We start from the raw sequence: 20180 nt of genomic DNA on the forward strand, positions 1-20180 counted from the left end.
CCAGCCAGAAAGAAACCACTCCAGGCAAAGGCTTCTGCTGCATCCTTCCAGCATGTGACAAACATGGCCCTTGCCATGGCATCTTCCCACCCGTGCTCACAGGCAGGGCACTGATCGGAGGGAAGAGTGGCCCTGGGCCAGCTGCCCTGGGGAAGTGAACTTGCTTCTGAAATTGTCCAGGGCCTCAACAGGCACCTGTGCCAGACACACTGAGAAGCAGGAGCAGGAGGGCAGCAAGATGCCTGGAGCACAGGCGGGAGGGAGAGCGAACAGATCCTGGAAGGAAATTTGGCAGCTTGAATCTTTATTTTTAGTATTTTTTAGAAAAGCATAATTAGAAACTTTGAATACAGAAATAATCCTAGTAAACCACTTAAAAGTTTGTTTGACAGGAATTTCACATCAAGTCCATCTAGCCCCAAGTCCCCCATCTCTCGCTAACCCCGATTCATGAGTGCAGCACTCAGCGGGACAGGCAGTCCTCACCAAAACTGCCCAGGAGCCAGAAACCCTCAAGGCATCTAGTGTGGGCTGCTGCTGCTCCAGCCTGGCTCAGTCCCCGCGCACCTCCCCACCCCGCCCCAGATGTCTCAGCAGCCAGGACAGTGCAGAGGACAGGGACTGCAAGGCCGCTCCCAGTTCCCCAGACAAGGCTGTGAACTGCTCAGCCCCTGGCACAGCCCCTGTCGACGCCTACAGCCCCAAGGGGAAGGCCTGGTCACACGGAGCCCCAGCTTTTGACACTTTGGACAAGTGGAGAGACAGGTGAGAAGAAACCCCCAGTTTTTATTGATTAAAAACCCATCCACAGTGTTAACATGGAAATTCTGCAGTAAGAGCTGTGATTGTCCAGTCAGGGCTAGGACAGGAAATCTAGTAAAACATCATGGTGTTGAGATCGATTCTTTCCAGGTACGTGATCCTTTTAGGGGAGAAGGGAATGAAGTGTCCTGGGGAGGGAGCAGTAATCAAATGCAGATGACCTTGGCTTTTCCTCCAGGGAACTGGCCTCCGTCACACTGGGGCTACCCCCACCCCACTGCCATTTCTTCCCACATGCTAAGAAATCCTACCACCTTTGTACTAAAACAGTTCGGTTCGCGATCCAATGCTGCCGTCCCCACTCAGAGGTGTCACGCCATCATCTGACAGCCCCTGGTGTCCACTCCACATCAAGGTGCTACAACACAGACTCGGGACCCCAGCAGGAAGCTTGACCCTCATGGTCAAGGGTGCAGTGCCCCTTCTCTTTCCCCAAGAAATGGTAAGAGCCTAGCCCCCAAATGACAGAAAGCCATTCCCTGCTCTAAAAACACTGGGCCCTACAGTGGGACAACGTTTGTTGGGAGGCCAACCAAACACTGGGGAGAAAATAATTATGAGGAGCTAATTCATTTGATTTGGCTTCACTTTATCAGTTAAAATAATGCTCCTAAACCACCCAGCTCCCCAATAAGCCCAGTCTCTGCCCAGTCACACCCCCTACCTTTCTGCTGGAACAGAAACATGTTGGGCTTAGTTAGGAGCCACGGCTCCCTGGCTATGAAACCAGAGGTTCTAGAAGGCAAGACAAGAAACGAGGCCAAAGCTCAGTGCTGACTTCCTCTCGGAACCAAGAGCCCTGGGGCCAGCAGAGGTCAGGGCATGCCTCAAGGCCAGGAGTCCCAGCTCCCAGAGCAGTTGGGGGGCTGGAAGGTGGGCTGGCACGAGCCCTAGAGGGGGGAGGGTCAAACCCTGCATGCCAGGAACAGCCTGTAGGAGAGAATGAGCAACGTGGAGCCCACTCCAAGGGCCCAGGTCAGCCAAAGACACAGCTAGAAAGTGAGGCTGTCTCCTCAGGAAGCTGCTGGAGGCCAGATGGGCTGGGAGGGTGAGGGAGGGTCTGTTCAGCAGGTTGGCATTAAAGAGGCAAAGCCAGAGCAGAACGAGGGTGTGCGGCTGGTTAAAGCAATATACACTATGTACAACTGGTTAATCAGTCCGCTCAGCTGGCAGCGTCCTCGCCAAGTCCAGGCGCCTCGGCAGGCAGGAGGGCACAGTGGGAAGGCCCGGCTCCTCCAACACCTTCTTGGCACTCGAGGGGGGAGGGAGAGGAAGTGCTGACCGCACCTCCTGATACAAAAAACATGGAGAATTCTTTAAATAACGGCAGGAAACTGAGACTGTCCCCCGAGGAGCCTCTGGGCCTCGGGCCGGGGGAGGGACCGCAGCAGTCTCTGCAGTGGGCTGGGGCATTAGCAGCAGCGTTTCTTTCGTTTACTGTTCTTCGTGAGCTTCACTACGTCGTTCTGTTGCTGCTGCTGCTGTTTGGCCAGGTTGTCTTTCTTGGCTCGGAGAACCAGCTCTGTGATGCAGTTGAACATCTGGAGAGGACATGGTGAGGCGGCTTAGTGTGGAAGCCCCTGCAGCCCCTGCAGACCGCGTCGCTGCCTCCCAGGCGGCCCAGCTTCCTGTTCCTTAGTGGACTGTACTTTTTGTTTGTCTGAGCTGTTCTTTTAGGGATTTTTTTACTCTTTTTTAAACTAGAATCTTCTGACCAAGACAGGTAAAGATGCCCTGCTCTAGTCACAGCCAGAGGGAACCTACATACAGTCCACTCACCCCGGGCTTATACATCCTGATGTCCTTCCAGTACCAGACTCAGCCACTTTCCTCACCTCCGCTTCACCCAGAAGGGTGAGGAACAGCAGCAGTGGTGGGAAAGGAAAGCAGAAGGCGGAGCCAGTGCCTATGAGCACAAACTGGCCAGGCTCCTACACACTTGTGGATGAAGCCCAGACAGGGCAAGACCAGGATTTAAGGACGGAACTCCTGATGCAACAGGGACCCACTTCCCTGGAGCTTCTGGACTCCACTGGGGAGTCAGGGCTGGTGAGGCCAGCAACGGGGCTGTGGCAAAGCTCTGCCTTCCACCTGAGTCGCAGCAGCACTCGGGAAGAGAGGGCTCACAGCAGGTGCTCAACTGAGCTGGGGAGGCCTGAGGAAAGCAACCAGGACCCAGGAAAAGCCAGAGAAGGAAGTGCTGACTGTGGGAGCTGAGGAGGGCCAGCGAGGCAGGTGCTGGGTGGAAAGGCAAGGGTCTGGGTGGCACCGAGTTTAGTTTGACCTCACCTCTTACTAGGGTGACCTTCCTAAAGTTACTAAACCCCTGGAGCCTCAGGCTCCTTATCAGAAGCATAGAGGGAGAAGAGATGGGTCTGGCACCATGTGTGGCTCACAGAAGGCATCAAAGGTTGGTCATGCGAGTGTCCTGATGGGGGAGGGGGGAAGGAGGCCTTAGGGCAGGAGCCCCAGCAGCCCCCTCGCCGTCCCAGGTCTCAGCTGGGCCTCACCTCTTCCACGTTGACATTCTCCTTGGCGCTGGTCTCAAACAGCTGGATCCCCATCTGCCCAGCAAATTTGTAGGCGTCTTCTGTCTCCACCACCTTCCGTTCCGGGTCGTCATTCTTATTGCCCACTGCAAGGCGGAGCTCATCAGCAGCTCTGCAGAGCACCCGGTGCTCTCCCCACACCCCCGCCCAGAGCCCTGTCTCACCTAATATTCGGCACACGTCATCACAGTTCTGGTTGATTTCATGAAGCCACCGCTTGACGTTGACAAAGGACTCGGCACTGGTGACATCATAAACCACAATGACCCCGTGGGTTCCCCGATAATACCTGTAGGACCAAGTGTACATCAGGCCTCAGCCCAGACAAGAGCAGCTGCTTCCCTGGGGGCCAGGCGGCTCACGCAGCAACGTTCCTCACGCCTGTCCCTGGGGCATCGGAGAGGAGGGGTGCTGGCCCAGAGCTAACAGCCTGAGGAGTCACCCCCGGGGATTCAGATTCTGCCACCAGCTGGAGGCTTCTATTTAGTGCTCATTTTATCTTTAGAATTCAGGCAAATTTTGGTTTGCCATCAGGCTGTCACGATCCTTGTTCAACTATCAAAACTTTTTCTCCTGAAATCTGGTTGAGTAAAACGCCTTCCAAGAAGCTACTTCATCTGTGGTGCCCTGGCAAAGCGTGCCCCTCCCCCCAGGGGCAGCTGGCCCTCCCTCCCCGCACCTCTGGGTTCCTGGGGGAAGGGGGGGGGGCACAACAAGGACATGTAAGAACATGTAAGGCTGGTGCCTGGCCATCCAAACCTTGCCAGAAAAGCTGCTGGAAAGTCTGGAAAGATCTGGCTCCTCCACAGACACCTGGTACCCACCATGTCAGACTGCACCCTACTCATTCCGGTGGCTCAAGGGACAGGTGGAGGATGACACCAATTCCAAGAATCCAGGAAAGGAAGGTGGGGCCCCTCACTTCCCCGAGGCTGTAGACAGAAACCCTGGTGCTGTTCCTCTCTGCACATGGCTGTGGCCCACACACAGAGCGCAGGCTCTCAATGCCTCCTGCCTCTGACAACCCCACCAGGAGCAGACCCTGTGGACAGGCTGCGTCCTCCTGCTCACTGGCTGCTACTGGGTGCAGTCTGGGTAGCCCCTCTCCTAAACCCCAGCTCTGAGGAGGCGTGGGCTGGGCGGGAGCAGCCGCGAGGTTGGGAGGTGGGGCTCAGGGCTCAGCCACCTGCCCACTAGCCCTCTGGCCACCTCCTCACCCTGAAGGCTGATCTGAGGAGAAGTCAACCCGCTCCATTTCTAAAATGCTGGGACTTTACTGTGATTGCTTTTGCCTCACCATGCCTCAGTTTCCTCAACTAGAAAATGGGGATGCTTGTACTCACTGCTTGGGGTGGTTGTGAGGAGCAAAGAAGGTAACTCAAGCACGCACCTCCAAGGGTGGAATGCTCCTTATCATTACTGCACCCTTGCCAGGGCAATCTGGGGTCTCTGATAGAGGTGGCGGGGCAGGTCTGTAGGGTGCCATGTGCAGCCTCCAGCATTGCAGCCCTGCAGAGCCCAGCCCAGCCTCAGGCCCAGCACTGAGGCAGCTGCGGCCAGAGCACCAGCTCATCACACACCTCAGCTTGATGGACACCTCTGGGGTGGGTCCCCATCCCTATCAGCAGAATGCCCTGCACCCAAGAAATGCCTCAGTGTGGCCCTGGGCAGGACTCCCTGCCAGTCCTCAGCACCTCTGCCTGGTGGGCAAGGGACAGGCCTTCATCTGAGCAAAGCTCTGTTGAGCAGATGGGCTCCGAGCCCTGGCTCGCCAGGCCCCGTGCTCCGGGTCGGGCACTGGGCCAAGCCCCTTACTCCCACCACCCCATTTGGCCATCTTTGTAGCAACTCAGTCCAACAGACGCCGTTGTGGCCATTTGTCGGGGAGACAAAGGACATGGTGAAGCTAAGGGGAGAGATTGGCTAGAAGTCCTGGGGCTCAGGTCTGAGTCCCCAGCCCTCCCACCCTTAGCACTTCCTCTTTCTCCCCCCACACACCCCCACAGCTGCCCCCTCAGACCAGCAAACTTCGGCTGCTCCGGGAGAGGGAAGAAGCCAACAAGTCTTGTGGTGGCCAGCAGGATGCAATTTGGCTCTGTCAGTACTCAGCACCAGACAAGGCCACATCCTACCCAGCCGCCCAACCACCACCACAGGGTGACATGCGTGGGGCACCAGCAGGCCCTGGCCTCCCCAGATACACAGTCAGGACCACTGCAAGTCTGGACCCAGCAGGGAGCCCACCCCGTCTCCAGCACTCAAAACACACACATGCCCTGGGCTGCTGAGTCACTCCTCCAAGTCCCTCAGCTCACCTGCTCCAGAGGTGCTGCCTTCATAGGGAGCAGCAGAGGCAGCTACAGCAAAGGCCTCAGCGCCCTAGACCCCTGGAGGACACTGGCCTACTGTCTCTGCTGCTGGGAGCCCCCCAAACTGGCTTCAACCCTCAGAACCAGAGCCTGAGAAAGGCCTATCCTTTGGCATCCGATCAACCTCAATTCCAATCCTGACTAAGCCATCAAGCGAGTCACATGTGTGACTCCAGGGCTGTTCACGAGACTCCCTGCTGGGATGAAGTGTGGTTCAGGGCACAGACCTGCCAGCCCTGAGCCCTTATGAGGGGCTCTTGCTTGGGTCCATGGGCTCCAAGCAGCTCCTCTGTTTTGGTTTTAGTTTTGGTGGGAATGGAGGTGCTGAGGTTTGAACTCACAAGCTCTCTACTGCTTGACCTACACCTGGGGCCTGACCCAGAGTCCTGCAGTCCTCGCTGGCACCCGAAGCCCTCGCTCTAGTGCGTCATCACAGAGTGCATTCTGGGAGGGCCGGCCAAGATGCTCATGTGCCCACTGCAGGGCTGATGCTGGCCGTACAGCCCACACAGAGCCTGTGCTCCTCCCTGCCCAGCCCTGCACCCTTCACTCTCCATCCCACCCTGGGGATCCTGAAGGTGTCCACACTGAAAAGGGACAGAGTTTTTCCCAGGGGATTTCCGCCCATGCCTGGCTGAGTCCAATAACGAGAACTACTCTGGAGAGCGGTCCCAGGGCGCCCACAGAAAGCGAGACTCTGGCCCATTCTGCTGCAGCCAGCCCAGACTCCGCCAGCACTTGGGGAAGACCACTGCTCAGAGGCTCCACATCTGTAAAACTGAGAAGTCATCAAGATCCAGGAAACACGCAAAGCAGGGACCAGGAATCAGGCAGTGACATTCAAACACACCCTGAGCCTAAGCCTCTGGAAAACCAGGGCAGATGTCCGTCTAGGTGACTTCCCAAGAACCCGGAGCAGAGCAGACATTTCAGTGGCCCCCTCACAGCTCAAGAACAGAAAGCCCCGCTGCAGCTGAGCTTTCCTCCTCCTGCAGCCAGGCCTCCAAGGAGCAAGAGCAGCAAAGGAGGCCACATGCGGGAAACAGTTTGGGGGGATGGGATGGAGGAAGAGGTCCCCAAACCACATGTCCCAGAGATTCATCTCTGATGAGTCAGGATGGGTACCCAGAGCCAGGAGGAACTGCCTGGCCAGTGAGCACCTGGGCAGGGCACTTGTCAGCGCTGGGGGTAACAGCGCTGCTACTGCCAGCCAGGGGAAATCTGTGCCCAGGGGAGGGGACACAGCCACTGTCCCACCAAACACCACTGCCAACACTCAGCCCTTGCCTGCCTAGCCTACCCCACACTAGTCCCGGCAGGACATTGCCACTTCTGGAATCTTCAGGAAGCGGGGGGGGGGGGGGGGCCAGAAAGAGGGGGCAGGCGTGGGTTGGACTCACGTGGAGGTGATGGTGCGGAAGCGCTCTTGCCCTGCCGTGTCCCAGATCTGCAGCTTCACTTTCTCCCCGTTGATCTCCACCGTTCGAATCTTGAAGTCCACTCCAATTGTGGTGATGTAGCTGCCTGCACACAGGTGGCCCATCAGCCAGGGCCAGTGGGGCACCAGGCCTCCATGTCCCAAAGCTACACAGGGCAGACCTCAGGGAACCTGCCACCCACTCCACAGCCAAGGCCCCAGAGGATTCCGGAGCGAAGAGTCCACCGTGGAAGTGAGGCAGGATACCAGGCCATGAACTAAAGAGATGGCATTTCACGGTGGAAATCCAGTGGGATGTGACTAGGGGAAAGGGGACAGGCTCTACTAGAACGGTGGAGACAGGTCAGCTATGACTCCAGATCCAAAAAAGAAAAAAAATTTTAATGACCCAAAAAACTGCTTTTTAACATGGTAAACACAATGTGGAAAATGAACTATGCAACTTGTCGGCAGGGACAGGAGAAGGAAACCGGGATAGAGGGAAGGAAGGGTGAACACTGTCCAAAAAGAAATGTTCTCATGCTATCAGTGAGTCACACCTGTAGCCCTGCCTACTCAGGAGGCTGAGCTCTGAGGAGCGAGGTTCAAAGTCAGCCCAGGCAAGAAAAGTTTGTCAGACTAGCTTCAATTAAGCGCATAAAAAGCTGGGAGTGGAGCTGTAGCTCAAGTACTAAAGTGCTAATTTTGAGCAAATAAAGCTTGGGGACAGTGCCCAGACCCTATGTTCAAACCCCAGGACTGTCGCACACATGCACATGCGCGCGCACACACACACACACACACGCGCGCGCGCGCACGCGCACACACACACACACATTCATTACCCAACTTATGATAATGATAACCTCTCTGTACAACATCTTAATAATAAAATTGTACTTAAAAAAATTAAATGACTCAGGAGCAGGGAGTTTGGCCTAGTGGTAGAGTGCTTGCCTATCACACACTAAGACCAGTGTTTGATTCCTCAGTATCACATACATAGAAAAAAAGGTGGAAGTGGTGCTAAGGCTCAAGTGGTAGAGCTCTAGCCTTGAGGAAAGTCCAAGGTCAGTGCTCACGCCCTGAGTTCAAGCCCCACGACTAGCAAAAAAATTAAATGACCGACCCAGAAAACTAACTTCCTAACAAGGTGTAACCTGAGACACAGATCCTGAGGAGTGTGTGCTCTGTAAGGCAGAGCCACAGTGGGGTAGGCCAGGAAGCCAAAGCCAAACTCTAGGCCCTGTGCCATTCTGACAACTTAGACTGTTCCCTGTGTGCGACTGGAGGGCGGAGGGGAGGAGAGACTGAGTTTCCACTAAAACATGAGCTGTGGGTTTTTGGGTTTTTTTGCCAGTCCTGGGGCTTGAATTCAGGGCCTTGGCACAGTCCTTGGGTTTTCTGGCCCTCTAGCACTTGAGCCATAGCACCACTTGCAGCTTTTCTGTGTATATGGTACCGAGGAATGGAACCCAGGGCCTTGTGCATGCTAGGCGAATACTCTACCATTAGGCTACACTCCCAGCCCAGAGCTGCATTTTTAAATGATGCTTGGGGCATCACTGTGGAAGGTGAATTTGAGAATGGTCAGTACAATAGTCCAGTTCAGGGACCGGGAGTATGGCCTAGTGGTAGAGTGCTTGCCTAGCATGCACAAAGTTTGATTTCTCAGTACCACATACATAGAAAAAGCCGGAAGTGGTGCTGTGGCTCAAGTGGTAGAAAAAATATGTAAGCAGAGCACTAAATTCAAGCCCCAAGACTGACTTGGGCCTATAATCCTAGCTCTCGGGAAGCTGAGAACTGAGGACTTCGGTTCAAAGCCAACTGGGACAGGAAAGCCTGTAAGACTCATCTCTAGCCACCAAAAAGCAGGAAGTGAAGCTGAGGTTCAAGTAGTAGAGCATCACTAGCCTCACGCACAAAAACTCAGGGATAGTGCCCAGGCCCTGAGTTCAAGCCCAGGACCAGCACACACAGACACATGCACACACACAGAATAAGAAGGAAAGCAGGACAGAGAATAATAAATCAGTGGTTCCAATCAGGGAAGATCTAGTTGCCAGATACTCGGCACAGTCTGGGGACAGTTTTGGTTGCCACAGTGACATTGGCATCTAGAAGGTTGATCTAACCCAGAGATACTGTTCAACACCCTTTAAAACAGAGGAACATACACACACGCCACACAGAATTGCACGGCCCAGTGTCAAGAGTGTGGCAGTGGAGAGGCCTGCTGTAAAGCCTCTCAAGTGAGCCAGGGTGGCAGAGATTCCCACACGGCGGAGCATGGCTGCCGAGTGAGAACCAATGGTGAGCTAGGATACCGGAAGTCAACCGAGCAGAGGAGACTGCGAAGCATCCCCTAGAGCGGGCAGCCACAGGACAAGACAGACGGTTCCCAGCTAAGCCAAGGCTGCCCAGTAGTTGACATTCTTCAACAGAGGATAACAGCCACACGAACAGCGGGTATTGTGGGGCAATTACCGGGTCCAGGCATGCGGACCTAGGCTCTCAGGTGTTCCTACATCCCACGTCAGAGGGACAGTGACATTTTTACAATGACTCGGGGAAGCTGAGTCATTCCCTCAAGGTCACAACAGAGAAGCCAACTCTTCCTAGCAACACTGGTGCTGCAGAAATTGCTGAAGGCAGAGGAGGAAAAACCCCCCTTTCTCCTAAGATAGCTGGTGGCCAGGATGCATCAGCTAGAAATTCACTTCCTAAGGGTCACTGACCCCTCAATCACATCAGAGGGAATCCTACTTCAGTCCTCAAGCAACGAGGCCAACCCTGCCTGGAGCCCCTGTGTGATCGGGACACAGAAATGCAGGCCAGACAGCACTTTTTGCCTATCCACTTAGCAAAAGGGAAGCACTGATCAAAGCTGACAAGGAGCTGACAAGGAACACTTTCAACCCCCTCCAAATTATCTCAGTATCTCTGCAAGGAAAAGTTGGAATGCCTCTGACCCAGTGACCCAGTAACCTCACTTCTGGGGAACCCTGGTAAGTATGCCAACTAATGCAGCACTACAGAAGCCACCACAAGCCACACACTGGAGGAGCCCTGTGACTGAATATTTCATGGGTGCCCAGCACACGGAGGCCTGTGGCTGGCAGGGTGAAAGCATGACCCTTGAAAGAGGAGGAAAGTTTCTGAAAAGCAAGGGGGGTGGGGGGGGACAGTGGAAAAGCATGTGCTGGTAATGCACGCCTATAACCCCAGCTACTCAGGAGGCTGAGATCTGAGGATTGCAATCCAAAGCCTACCTCGGCAAGGAAGTCCATGCACTCTTATCTCCAACTGACCACCAGAAAACTGGAGGTGGCACTTTGGCCCAAGTGGTAGAGTACTAGCTAGCCTTAAGTAATAGAACTCGGAGATAGCACCAGGTCCTGAGTTCAAGCCCACAACTAATTTAAAAAAAAAAAAAGTGGCACAATATACCCCACGGTAAGCAAAGGTTTCTAGGGCAGCAGAGGACAGGCATGGGGACAAGTGGGATTCTTCACATCACGCATGTACCACCTAGTAGTAAATGGGTGCAAGGTAATGGATCCTGGGTCAAGAGAGATCAGTCACACTTTGTAAACAAGGTAGATTACGGCAGAATACAAAGCTTCTAACCTCACCCACCTCCACCATCTTTGGCCAACCAAATCAAGAAAGTTCTGTGAACAACGAAAGAGCCATGTGTTTGGAGCTAGGGGAGGGGATTTCAAGACTGAGTTGCTCCTGCAGCAGCCAGGGAAGACTTACCTGAGAAAGTGTTGTCTGCGAATCGTAATAGTAAGCTGCTCTTGCCCACACCTGCAAAAGAGAAAGCACAGGGTAAGCCAGAAGTGAGCTCCTCCTTCTAGCCTACTTCTGAGTGCCAACTTTTAAGAAGCCCAGGCACCAGGCACAGTGACTCACGCCTGTAATCCTAGCTACTCAGGAGGCAGAGATCTGAGGATCGCGGTTCAAAGCTAGCCCAGGCACAAAAAAAGTCTGTGAGACTCTTATCTCCAATTAACCTAGAAAACGGGAAGTGGCGCTGTGGCTCAAGGGGTAGGACGGTAGCCTTAAGCCGAAGAGCTCAGTAACAGTGCCCAAGCCCAGAGTTCAAGCCTCACAACTGACCCCCCAACACACACACATACAAAGAAGCCCAGAGCGGGAACCAGGGCTCATCCCAGCATCCTACTGCTCTGGAGGCTAAGATCTGAGGATTATGGTTTAAAGCCAGCCAAGAAGGAAGAGTCTTTATGGAGTCTTACTCCAACAACACAGTGAAGATGTGGCTCAGCAGTAGAGTGCCAACCTTGAGCAAAACAGCCCAGGGACACTGCCTTGACCCTGAGTTTAAGCCCAATACAGGCACAGAAAAGGGCATCCTGGCATGGTTGGTGCTCTCCAAGCAGGCACACACCAGGAACATCTCTTCCCTTCAATCCCTGACCTTTTCCTCCGTCCTCATGTAAAACAAGCTGCTCACAACTCCCCTGGGGGAGGTGACAGAGACTTGTGCCCAAGCCTAGTGCCGAGGACTGTCCTGACGGCCAGGAGAGAGATAAAAGACAACAGACAGGCAGGGGGAAGGTCAACCAAGTGAGACCAGGCGTTACCCCAGAGGGCACTGACAACATAGGGGTCCCAAGCCTGGCACCCTCTGTATGGAACTTTAGCCTGCAAGTAGCTTCACCAAGGAAGGAACGCTTATTCCATCGGGGCTCTTCTGAAGGACATCAGGCCCCACACAACTAGAACCAACTGTCCCTTGTCGGTTCCCCCCCCCTGCTGAATCAGCACCAACTTGGCAGGCGGGCGGGCAGGGCAGGTGGGTGGCAGAGTCTCCAGGACACCTGTCGGGCCTCCAGCCCACGTTTGTTCAGGTAACTGCACTTAACCACAGCAGCTCCTGGCTGTTCACTGCACAATCAGAGGTGGGGGGGGAACCTCAACACACCGCAGCTTCCATCCCTCCCCACCTGGCCCTCCCCACCACCAAGTCCCGCCGGGCCAATCAGTCTCAGAAGGAAATGATCGACATGCATACATGGACTGGGTTGGGTCTGTGTGGTGAGCACTTAGGTGCTCCCGAACTCCAGCTCCTCAGAGGAGGGAGCAGCAGCTCTGAGCAGCTCACTTAAGTCTCTGTGTGAAGAAGGAAGAAGACCGAAACTCAGGCCTCCCCAGTACTCACTGCTGGAGGGGTCTTTGTTTTCCTTCTGTTCCAGTGCTGGGGCTTGAACACAAGGCCTCAGCCTCCTGCTCAGCTTTTTCTCATTTTGATGGGTTGTGATGCAAGAGTTCAGGCCCCAGGCTCTATCCCTGAGCATTTTTGCTCAAAGCTAACACTCTACCACTTTTTGTTTTTGTTTCTTTTTGCCAGTCCTGGGGCTTGGACTCAGGACCTGAGCACTGTCCTTGGGCTTTTTCCTCAAGGCTAGAGCTCTACCACTTGAGCCATAGCACCACGCCTGACTTTTTCTGTGTATGTGGTACTGAGGAATCCAACCCAGGTCTTCATGCATTCTAGACAAGCACTCCACCACTAGGCCACACTTCCAGCCCTTCTACCACTTTGAACTACAGTGCCACTGTCAGCTTTCTGGTGGTTAACTGGAGATGAGTCTAATGGGCTATCCTGCCCAGGCTGTCTTTGAGCCTCCTGAGTAGCTAGGGTCACAGGCATAAACTACTGGTCCCTGGCTTAGGGAAGTCTTAGTATACCCAGGAAGTGGAATAAGTCACAGCTATGCCATCTCACTCCATTAGAAACACCAAACACCTATATGACCTTCACCTAGGATCTACTACATGCACTGTGAGGATTTGGGGCACATGCACCCTATTTGGGGAGAGCCCATGGCTTTAATCAGATTCTCAAAAACACCACCTGTACCTCAGCCCCCAAGTAACCACGTAGCAAACTACCACTACAGACTAAGCTCAGCTGCCTGTCTCTAAACTAAGCCCGACGCCTTCTCCAGGCAGTCCTCAGGATCTCGTCTGGGGATGGCCCAGAGATTAAGTCCTGAGTCCTCCCAAGGGCAGGCCAGAGGCAAGGTCCTCCTGAGCAGACAGATGCAGCGCCCAGGACACTACTCTTGCCGGGCACTTCCTTGCTCTGTCGTGAGGCTTCCTGCTAAGTCCAAAGAAAGCCCAAGTTCTGGGCTATCTCCACTGTGCGCTGCCTGATGCCAGCACCCTCTGCTCTGCTGCTTCCTCCTGGTGCCTGGGTCCAGCTTACTCAGCTAAAAACTCCCGTCTGGGCCACTAGGCCGTCAGCTTTTCCAGGACACAAACCTGACCTCTCCACTCTGTCATTCACAGTGCCGTGAGATGAGCCCAGCACCCAGGAGACACCAACAAAACAATCTTCACCCATCCATCCACACATGAAGTAATGGCATCCCACTGACAGCTAGCAAAAAAACAGTCGCTTTCACACTTCTAGGGAGCAGCAGAGTCCTTTCCTTAAAGTATATTTTATCCAAATCAACAGTGACACAGTGGCATAGCTGGGTCCCCTCTGCTACCCCCATGCTCCTGTCAAAGTAGATGAAAACTACTGGGCTGGGCCAGGAGTGTGGCCTAGTGGTAGAGTGCTTGCCTAGTGTGCACGAAGCCCTGGGTTCAATTCCTTGCAACCATATACACAGAAAAGGCCAGAAGTGGTGCTATGGTTCAAGTGGTAGAGCACTAGCCTTGAGAAAGCTCAAGGACAGTACCCAGGCCCTGTATTCAAGCACTAGGACAGGAAAGAAAGAGAGAAAGAGAGAAAGAGAGAAAGAGAGAAAGGAAGGAAGGAAGGAAGGAAGGAAGGAAGGAAGGAAGGAAGGAAGGAGAAAGAGAGAGAGCGAGAGAGAAGGAGGGAAGAAGGGAGGGAGGGAGGGAGGGAGGGAGGGAGGGAGGGGGGAGGAGGGAGAGAGGGAGGGAGGGGAAGGAGGGAAAGAAAGAGAAAGGAGGGAAGAAAGAAAAAAAAGAAGGAAGGAAGGAAGGATGGACGGACCATTGCGGTTGCACCACGTGGTACTAACACCAGCCTTCACCACTGTGACGTCCACTGCCACATGCCAACTCCCGAATATTCCTGCTACCATCTAACTGCAGCACTGGCAGCAACAGATGCCCACTCTGTCACAGCCAAAGCTACTCCAAGCAGGACACTGGTACTTCATACCTATTAGTAATCCCAGCTACTCAGGAAGCTGAGATCTGAGAATCACAGTCCAAACCAGCCTGGGCAGGAAAAGCCTGGGAGACTCATCTCCAATTAACCACAAAAATGCCAGACGTGGAGCTGTGGTTCAAGTAGTAGAGCACTAGCCTTGAGAAAAAGGAAAAAAAAATAAAAAATGCCGCTCCAGCTTTATCTATGCTACAGAAAGCCCCCGCACATCCAGGGCCTCCTGGCAGGTAGGTGATGCACATGCAGCCACCACTTTCTCCTCAGGCTGCAGGAGTACTATTCACGTCAGCTAGGAAAGTCTTCACCCTGACTCTGTGCCTACTTTTTATTTTTGCCAGTCTTGGGGCCTGGGTACTGTCTTGGGGCTTTCTCAAGGCTAGTGCTCTACCACTTGAGCCACAGCACCACTTCTGGCTTTTCTATGTATGTGGTACTGAGGAATCGAACCCAGGTTTTCATGCATGCTAGGCAAGCACTCTGCCACTAGGCCAAACTCCCGGCGCCCTCTCACTCCTTTCTGCTTCAGTTCCAGCCTGCTGAAGACCCAAACAAAGTGATCTACCTCACTGTGTGACCTGACAAGTCCCATCCCCAGAGCCTCAGTTTACTCATCTGTAAGGTGGAACAATCTACCAGGTCTGATGGCCACACTAGCATCCTTCTTCGAAGAATGAAGATGGCTGGTCCAATGGAGGTTGTTGCAAGAGCCAAGGCAGGCACTAGTGGCTCACCTACTCAGGAAGCTGAAATCTGAGGATCATGCTTTGAAGCCAGCCTATGCAGCCAAATACAATACATTTATCTTCAATTAACCAATAAGAAGCCAGAATTGGAATAGGGACCACTAGCCTTGAGTAACAAAGCCCAATGGGAGCTCAAGGTCCTGAGTTCAAGGCCCAGTACTGGCACAATAATAATAATAATAATGATAATAAAAAAAAAGAGCCAATGACTGAAGAACATAAGAAAAAGTACAGAACCTCAGGCATAAAAAAAAGATGCAAAAGCCAAGGAAACACATTCCAGAAGTGTGTACAATGTGGCAGAGTGGGAAGAAGAACTCTAGAGTTATAAAGAAACTAACATTCATTGAGGGCCCTGCTTGCCAGCCCAGCACCAGCTGCTTTCACACATATTAGCATAGATGTGCTTTAGCTCCTGACTTTGCTTCTGACAAGCTGTGGGATTTGGGACAAGGCAGTTACCTCCTCTGAGCACGGCCAATGACACAGGCCATGGGTGAGAATCAGATGAGAAAGTGTCTGTGAAATCATGTGATATCACACACACACACACACACACACACACACACACACACACAGGCCAAATGCAGGAAAATGATGTCAGGCTCTCTGTTCAGCTGCAAAGCTTAGTTTGAGTGGGCACTGGTAGTTCACACCTGCAATCTATGCTACACAGGAGGCTGAGATCTGAGGATCACGATTCAAAGCCAGCCCTAACAGGAAATTTGGTAAGACTCTTATCTCTCATTAACCACTAAAAAGCCGGAAGTGAAGAATGCTAGCAAACCTTGAGCAAAAAAGCTCAGGGACAGCACTCAGGCCCTAAATTTAAGGTTTTTTGTGCTCAGGACCAACACACACACACACACACACACACACACACACACTAAATTTAAGGTTTTTTGTGCACGGGACCAACACACACCAACACACACACACACACACACACACACACACACACGCACAAAGCCAAAAGAAGAGCTGTGGTTTAAGTAGTAGAATGCCAGCCTTGAGCTAAGAGACAGTACCCAGGGGCCGGGAGTTTGGCCTACTGGTTAAAGTGCTTGCCTAGCATGCATGAAGACCCGGGTTCCATTCCTCGGTACCACATACATAGAAAAAAGCCGGAAGTGGTGCTGAGGCTCAAGTGGTAGAGCTCTAGCCTTGAGAAAGTCCAAGGACAGGGCTCAGGCCCTGAGCTCAAGCCCAGGACTGGCAAAAAAAAAAAAAAAAAAAAAAAAAAGAGACAGTGCCCAGGCCCTAAGTTCAAGACCCAATGCCAGCACAAATTTTTTTTAAAAAGCTTAGTCTGAACTTCCATGGTCATCATCTCCCAGTTTCCTAAATGTTAGGCTTTGGGTATCAACTAACATCAGGAGAAATCAAACAACAACCCATTTTAACTCCTCCACACAACCCAGACCTACATGCTTAGATTGAACTCATAGATGGACCACAGAAGTCTTGATCCTGTGAGTCTTCTCCCACACCTGACTTCTGAGTGTGTGTGTGTTGGGGGGGGGAGGGGAAATAAATAAACCATGCAAATGCACCAAATGCAGCCAAACCATCTCGGGACTTCTTGGAGGAGAAAAGCCAGCAAGGTGCATCTTCTTGCTCAGTTTAAGGCCTTTCATTTTTTCATATCCACACAGAGGCCCGAGATGTCTTGCAGGGGGATAAAGACAGACCTCTGCCAGAGCAGGCTGACTTTAACCAAGGCCAGCACAGAAGGCAAATGCTACAAAGGCAGAGGGCCTCGGGACCCTGGGGCGAACCACAGCCCACATCCAAGTAAAAGACTCCGCACCAGGCCGGGAGTTTGGCCTAGTGGTTAAAGTGCTTGCCTAGCATGCATGAAGACCCGGGTTCGATTCCTCGGTACCACATACATAGATAAAAGCCGGAAGTGGTGCTGAAGCTCAAGTGGTAGAGCTCTAGCCTTGAGAAAGTCCAAGGACAGGGCTCAGGCCCTGAGCTCAAGCCCAGGACTGGCAAAAAAAAAAAAAAAAAAAGACTCCGCACCTTGCTTAGGTTCCCTTCACTCAAACCACAACCCATCAGCCCTCCACCTTCCTTACCTCTTCCCCAACCAGTTACTCTTCCATCTCATTGGAACACCAACAAATTGGTGCCATTTGTTGCTACCTGAAACCTGAGATAGCACGAAGGGATTCTGGAGCCAAAGAAATGAGAAAAATAGATTCTAGGGGTAAAGTGCTTGCCTAACATGCACAAAGACCTGGGTTCCATTCCTCTGTACCACATACACAAAAAAAAGAGCTTGATGCTGTAGCTCAAGTGGTAGAGCGCTAGCCTTGACAAAGCCCAAGGACAGTGCCCAGGCGCTGAGTTCAAGGCCCAGGACTAGCAAAAACAAAACAAAACAAACAAACAAAAAAACCCAGACAGAGACAGAGCTGGATAGTAGAAACTTGGGGTTCAGAAGCCAATGAGCACTGAAGCCCCCAGTGCCCACTTTCTCTGTGTGTCCTGGGTCTCACAAAGGATTTGGTCCCCTTATTTCCTTAACCGTCCATAAGCCCTACAACCCACCTGGCATCTGCGTCTAGTCACATAACCCTCATCCCCACAATTCAACTCAAGTCTGGTCCATAAACTTAGCTGCTCCCCAGGCCTCTTTCCCGGACACCATGTAATCCCAGCAATTTAGCTATGCTCCAATAAACCTCCTGGGGCCTGCCTTCCTGACCTCTTGGTCACCCAATAAACCTGCACACCTGTCACATTCCAAACACCTCTAAACCCTCCTTGGCCCTTGCCAGAAATCAGATTATCTTTTCTAAGGACACTGGATGTTCATTCATTCATTCTTTTTTTTTTTTTTTGCCAGTCCTGGCCTTTAGCTCAGGACCTGAGCACTGTTCTTGGGCTTTCTCAAGGCTAGCACTCTGCCACTTGAGCCTCAGCACCACTTCCAGCGTTTTCCTATGTATGTGGTGCCGAGGAATCGAACCTGGGTCTTTGTGCATGCTAGGCAGGCACTCTACCACTAGGCCAAACTCCCGGCCCCATTCATTCATTCTTTCATTCAACAACTACCTATGAAACACTGTTCATTCATTCATTTCACGACTATGTATTCAACACTTACTGGGTGGCAGGCACTGTTCTATGAACAGGAGATCTGAACCAGGAATTCTCAACCAAATACACTAGTTGACTGCCCCCTCCCCCCCAATACCTCTCTGGTATATAGTGGCTAAGAGCAGCCACTGTGCACTCGCTGGGTGTGCCAGGCAGAGGTCCCCAACACCACACTACGTGTGTACTATGTCAATGAATACTCACAGCAGCCCTGGAGGAAGGCAGAACGACCATCATTCCATTTTACAGATGTGCACACTGAACCATGCAAGCCTTAATAATTCAACATGAAATCTGCACAAGTGCTTTTACCCGCCTTACTTCATTTACAACTCACAGCAACCTCAAGAAGGCAAACACTGGGATATGTCCCCCCACCCGCCCCTCCACACACACACACTTTTACAGAGTGGGTCTTACAAAGGTCCCTGACGGCGACACCAACAGCTAGCACTTCCTCACAGCTTACTTTACCCCTGGCCACGCTCTAAGCACTTTGCCCACTATTATCTCAGCAAATACTCACAACTACCCAGCGAGGGAGGTCCCCATTTCCCAGATGCGGGAACTGAGGCTCGCAAAGGTGAAGCGACTTGCCCAAGGTCACTGAGCTGAACGAGCTGCGGGTCCCGGGACTCGAACCCGGATCTCTCCAACTCCGGGAGATCGTGAGACTTGACCAAGGTCACACGTGAGGGAGGAGCAGGCGCGGGGAGTGGACCCCGCACACCCGGCCCCTGGGCTCCGCCGCCCGGCGCCCACACCTCCGGCCGGCACCGCCCGGAGCCCCCCGGCGCACCCCCGGGTTCGGGTCCTCCGGGCGGCCCCGCCCGCCCGCCTCCCGCCCCGCGCGGCCGGCACCTCCCCGCCCGCCCCGAGGCCCCCGCGGGCCGCGCCCGGCAGGGCCCGCGCCTCCTCCGGCCGCCGCGGCCCTCACCGCTGTCGCCGATGATGAGCAGCTTGAAGAGGTGGTCGTAGTCCCGGGCCATGGCGGGCGGGGGCGGTACGCGCGGGCGGCCGGACGGGCGGGCGGGCGGGGTCGGTGCTGGCCTCGCGATCCGCAGCTCCCTCCGGGCTGCTCCGGCAGCGGCGGATCCACTTCCCGAACAAACAGCCGGAACTGACAGAAACACCTCCCTCCGCACCCCCTCCTCCTCCTCCTCCTCACAGCCGCCGCCGGGGCCACCGCCTCCCTTCTTCCCGCCCCACCCCACTACTGCGCAGGCGCAGCGCCTGGCGCCGCCTCCGCGCAGCCGCAGTCTTAGCCGGCCGCGCCCTCGGCGCGCACGCGCGGGCCCGCGCACGCGCTCTGGCGGAGCCCCGGCGAGCGTCACCGTCGCGGCTCGCGGAACCGCGCTCCTGTCCAGCCCCGACTGGAAGACACCGAGCGCGGCGACGGAGCCCGCCCGTGGACGTTCCGTTCCTTCACCTTCCAGGCCCGCGCGCGCTCCGCGGAGGGACAGCGACCACCCCTCGCGTCGCGGCGGACGCCGAGCTCGCGGCTCCTCGGGTCCAGAGGTCGGATGGGCGCGGCGGGCCGGCGAGGCGCAGCGAGCGTCCGGGGCCTGGGGGTCGCCGGCCAGGGCCCCCGGGAGCCGAGCCGCCTGCGGCCCCCAGCGCGGCGCGGAAACGACGCCCGAGCCCGGTGCCGCCGAGCCGTGACTTTGGTAAAGTCGCCGGCACCCCCTGCCCCCGGGCCTCGCGGAACCCCGCCCCGGGTGAGGCGCGGGGCCGGCGGGGCCGGGTGGCCCGGGGCTGCGGGACCCTCGGAACGGCGCCGGCCGCCGCCCGCCCCGCCGCGCCGCCCGTCTCGCGGAGCTGCGGCTTGCTCCGTCCCTTCTCCCCTGTCCCTTTTAACTCATCCTTCCCAGACCCACACCGGAGCGTGGACGCCGCTTTGTTTTTAATCCTCCTTTTTACCTTGTAGAAACGGCAGTGGCGCTGGGTTTGCCTGTGGCTCACGCCCGTCGTCCTAGACGATATGAGTAT

The 20180-nt window shown here is 54.4% G+C and overlaps 1 protein-coding gene across 2 annotated transcripts; it reads right to left on the reverse strand.

Moving 5' to 3' along the window:
* Positions 1 to 766: 766 nt before the first annotated feature.
* Rab35 (RAB35, member RAS oncogene family) lies at positions 767 to 19339 on the reverse strand. Of its 2 annotated transcripts, XM_090320242.1 has the most exons (6): positions 19129 to 19334; positions 10923 to 10973; positions 7141 to 7264; positions 3536 to 3660; positions 3333 to 3457; positions 767 to 2363 (listed from the first exon to the last, which is right to left on the reverse strand). In XM_090320242.1, the coding sequence occupies exons 1-6, from the start codon at positions 19178 to 19180 to the stop codon at positions 2235 to 2237; spliced, it is 606 nt and encodes a 201-aa protein (XP_090176368.1). In that variant the 5' UTR covers positions 19181 to 19334; the 3' UTR covers positions 767 to 2234. The 2 variants fall into 2 exon arrangements, with proteins under 2 accessions (XP_090176368.1, XP_090176369.1); XM_090320243.1 differs by lacking the exon at positions 3333 to 3457 and having other exon boundaries at positions 19129 to 19339.
* Between the last annotated feature and the right edge of the window lie 841 nt (positions 19340 to 20180).

The sequence above is a fragment of the Megascapheus bottae genome, chromosome 28, assembly GCF_031878675.1.
Source record: "Megascapheus bottae isolate mThoBot1 chromosome 28, mThoBot2.hap1, whole genome shotgun sequence".
In the NCBI taxonomy this organism is placed as follows: Eukaryota; Metazoa; Chordata; class Mammalia; order Rodentia; family Geomyidae; genus Megascapheus; species Megascapheus bottae.

Coding starts and splice junctions, on each gene's coding strand:
- Rab35 (XM_090320242.1), bottom strand. CDS start 19,180: ATGGCCCGGGACTACGACCACCTCTTCAAGCTGCTCATCATCGGCGAC. Junction 3,661..7,140: donor TTCCGCACCATCACCTCCAC/GTGAGTCCAACC, acceptor TTGGTCCTACAG/GTATTATCGGGGAACCCACG. Junction 3,458..3,535: donor TGACGTGTGCCGAATATTAG/GTGAGACAGGGC, acceptor TCCGCCTTGCAG/TGGGCAATAAGAATGACGAC.